The sequence below is a fragment of the Volvox carteri genome (genome assembly GCF_000143455.1).
Source record: "Volvox carteri f. nagariensis unplaced genomic scaffold VOLCAscaffold_122, whole genome shotgun sequence".
Lineage (NCBI taxonomy): Eukaryota > Viridiplantae > Chlorophyta > Chlorophyceae > Chlamydomonadales > Volvocaceae > Volvox > Volvox carteri.
The window spans coordinates 79200-80561 of NW_003307665.1; the positions used below are offsets into that span (position 1 = coordinate 79200).

General features: G+C 61.6%; 1 protein-coding gene across 1 annotated transcript in view; it reads left to right on the forward strand.

Moving 5' to 3' along the window:
• VOLCADRAFT_108479 (uncharacterized protein) overlaps nucleotides 1-1362 on the forward strand; it is a gene marked incomplete at its 3' end in the record, with an annotated part of 6518 nt that overhangs the window by 3110 nt on the left and 2046 nt on the right. The window contains exon 4 of the mRNA XM_002959070.1: nucleotides 1113-1211. Within this exon, the coding sequence (XP_002959116.1) occupies nucleotides 1113-1211 (99 nt within the window). The remainder of the gene's footprint in view (nucleotides 1-1112; nucleotides 1212-1362) is intronic.

Below are 1362 nucleotides of genomic sequence, written 5' to 3' on the forward strand. Positions count from 1 at the left end.
AAGGGGTGTTTGTAGTCCCAACAGACCGTTGGGAATCGTTCCAGGGAGCGGTCACGGAGGCCTTAGCACGGCCTAGCATTCCAGCCAGGACTCTGGCACGCGTCGTGGGACACGCGGTGAGCATGTACGTTGTAGTCGGGCGCTTGGGGCGTCTCTTCACGCGGGCGTCGACAGCCCTGCTGCCCGTCCGTTGGGGGTGGTCGAGTGAGGTCACGGTTACCCCGGAGGTACGGGAGGAATTACGCTTTTGGCAGTCGCTAGACCGGGAGCGGCTGACTAGCCCTATCAGGCGACCCCCGGAGGTCAACGTGCTGGAGGTAAACTCTGACGCTAGCGCTACAGGCTGGGCGGGTGTTGTGTCAGGCCCAGGGCTACGCTCAGTGCAACCGGTCGCACGGGGGTACTTGTCTTGGGACTTGCGTCGTACTTCGTCGGGGAACCGCGAGCTGGCGGCTATCTTCTTCTCTCTCGAGTCCCTGAAGGAAGAGCTGAGAGGGCGGCGAGTGCACTTGCTGACGGACAGCCAGAATGCGGAGCGTATTGTTGATCACGGCAGTCGGAAGGCACACTTGCAGGAGTGGGCCTTGAAGATTTTCTGGTGGTGCAAGGAGCACCAGGTGCAGTTGAGTGTGTCCTGGATCCCTCGTGAGTTGAATGAGGTTGCCGACTACTTCAGCAAGTTGAAGGATGGGGACGACTGGAAGCTGAACCCAGTCTGGTTTGAGGTTCTCGACCGCAAGTGGGGCCCACACACGGTGGATCGCTTCGCGTCGGCGGGGAATGCCCAGCTAAAGCGGTTCAACTTCTTGTTTCGGTGTCCGGGGGCCGAGGCAGTGAATTGCTTCTCGCAGGCGTGGGGAAAAGAAAACAACTGGTGTAACCCACCATTCGCTTTGGTGGGCAGGGTGCTGGAGTTTATGAAGAGCCAGGCGGCGACCGGGACGGTTGTCCTGCCAGTGTGGAAGTCGGCGGTGTGGTGGCCGTTGCTGTGCCCCCGCGAGGGTGAGTTGGCGCAGTTTGTCACTGGCTGCTTCGAGCTGCCTCATAAGCAACAGGATCTTTTCTTGCCAGGGGAAACCGCTGCGAATGAGTTTTGGTGTTGGGGCCCCCAGGTGGCGGGTGTGGGCAGTGCGGGTTTCCTTCCAGAACCGGTGGAGGTGGCGCGCTCCGCTGGCAACCCCTCGAGAGTAACCGGCACTGACAGGGAACCGGTGTGTGCCCTCGCTTGCCTTTGTGCTGGGCCGTTCAGACGCCTTTGCCGCGTCCTTTTGGGAGCGAGCGGGGAGGCTGGTCGCACCAAGCCATCTCGGGCTACTGGCGGAGAGTCAAGCGTTTGCCGCGTCATCGCGGGCGGCCTCCACG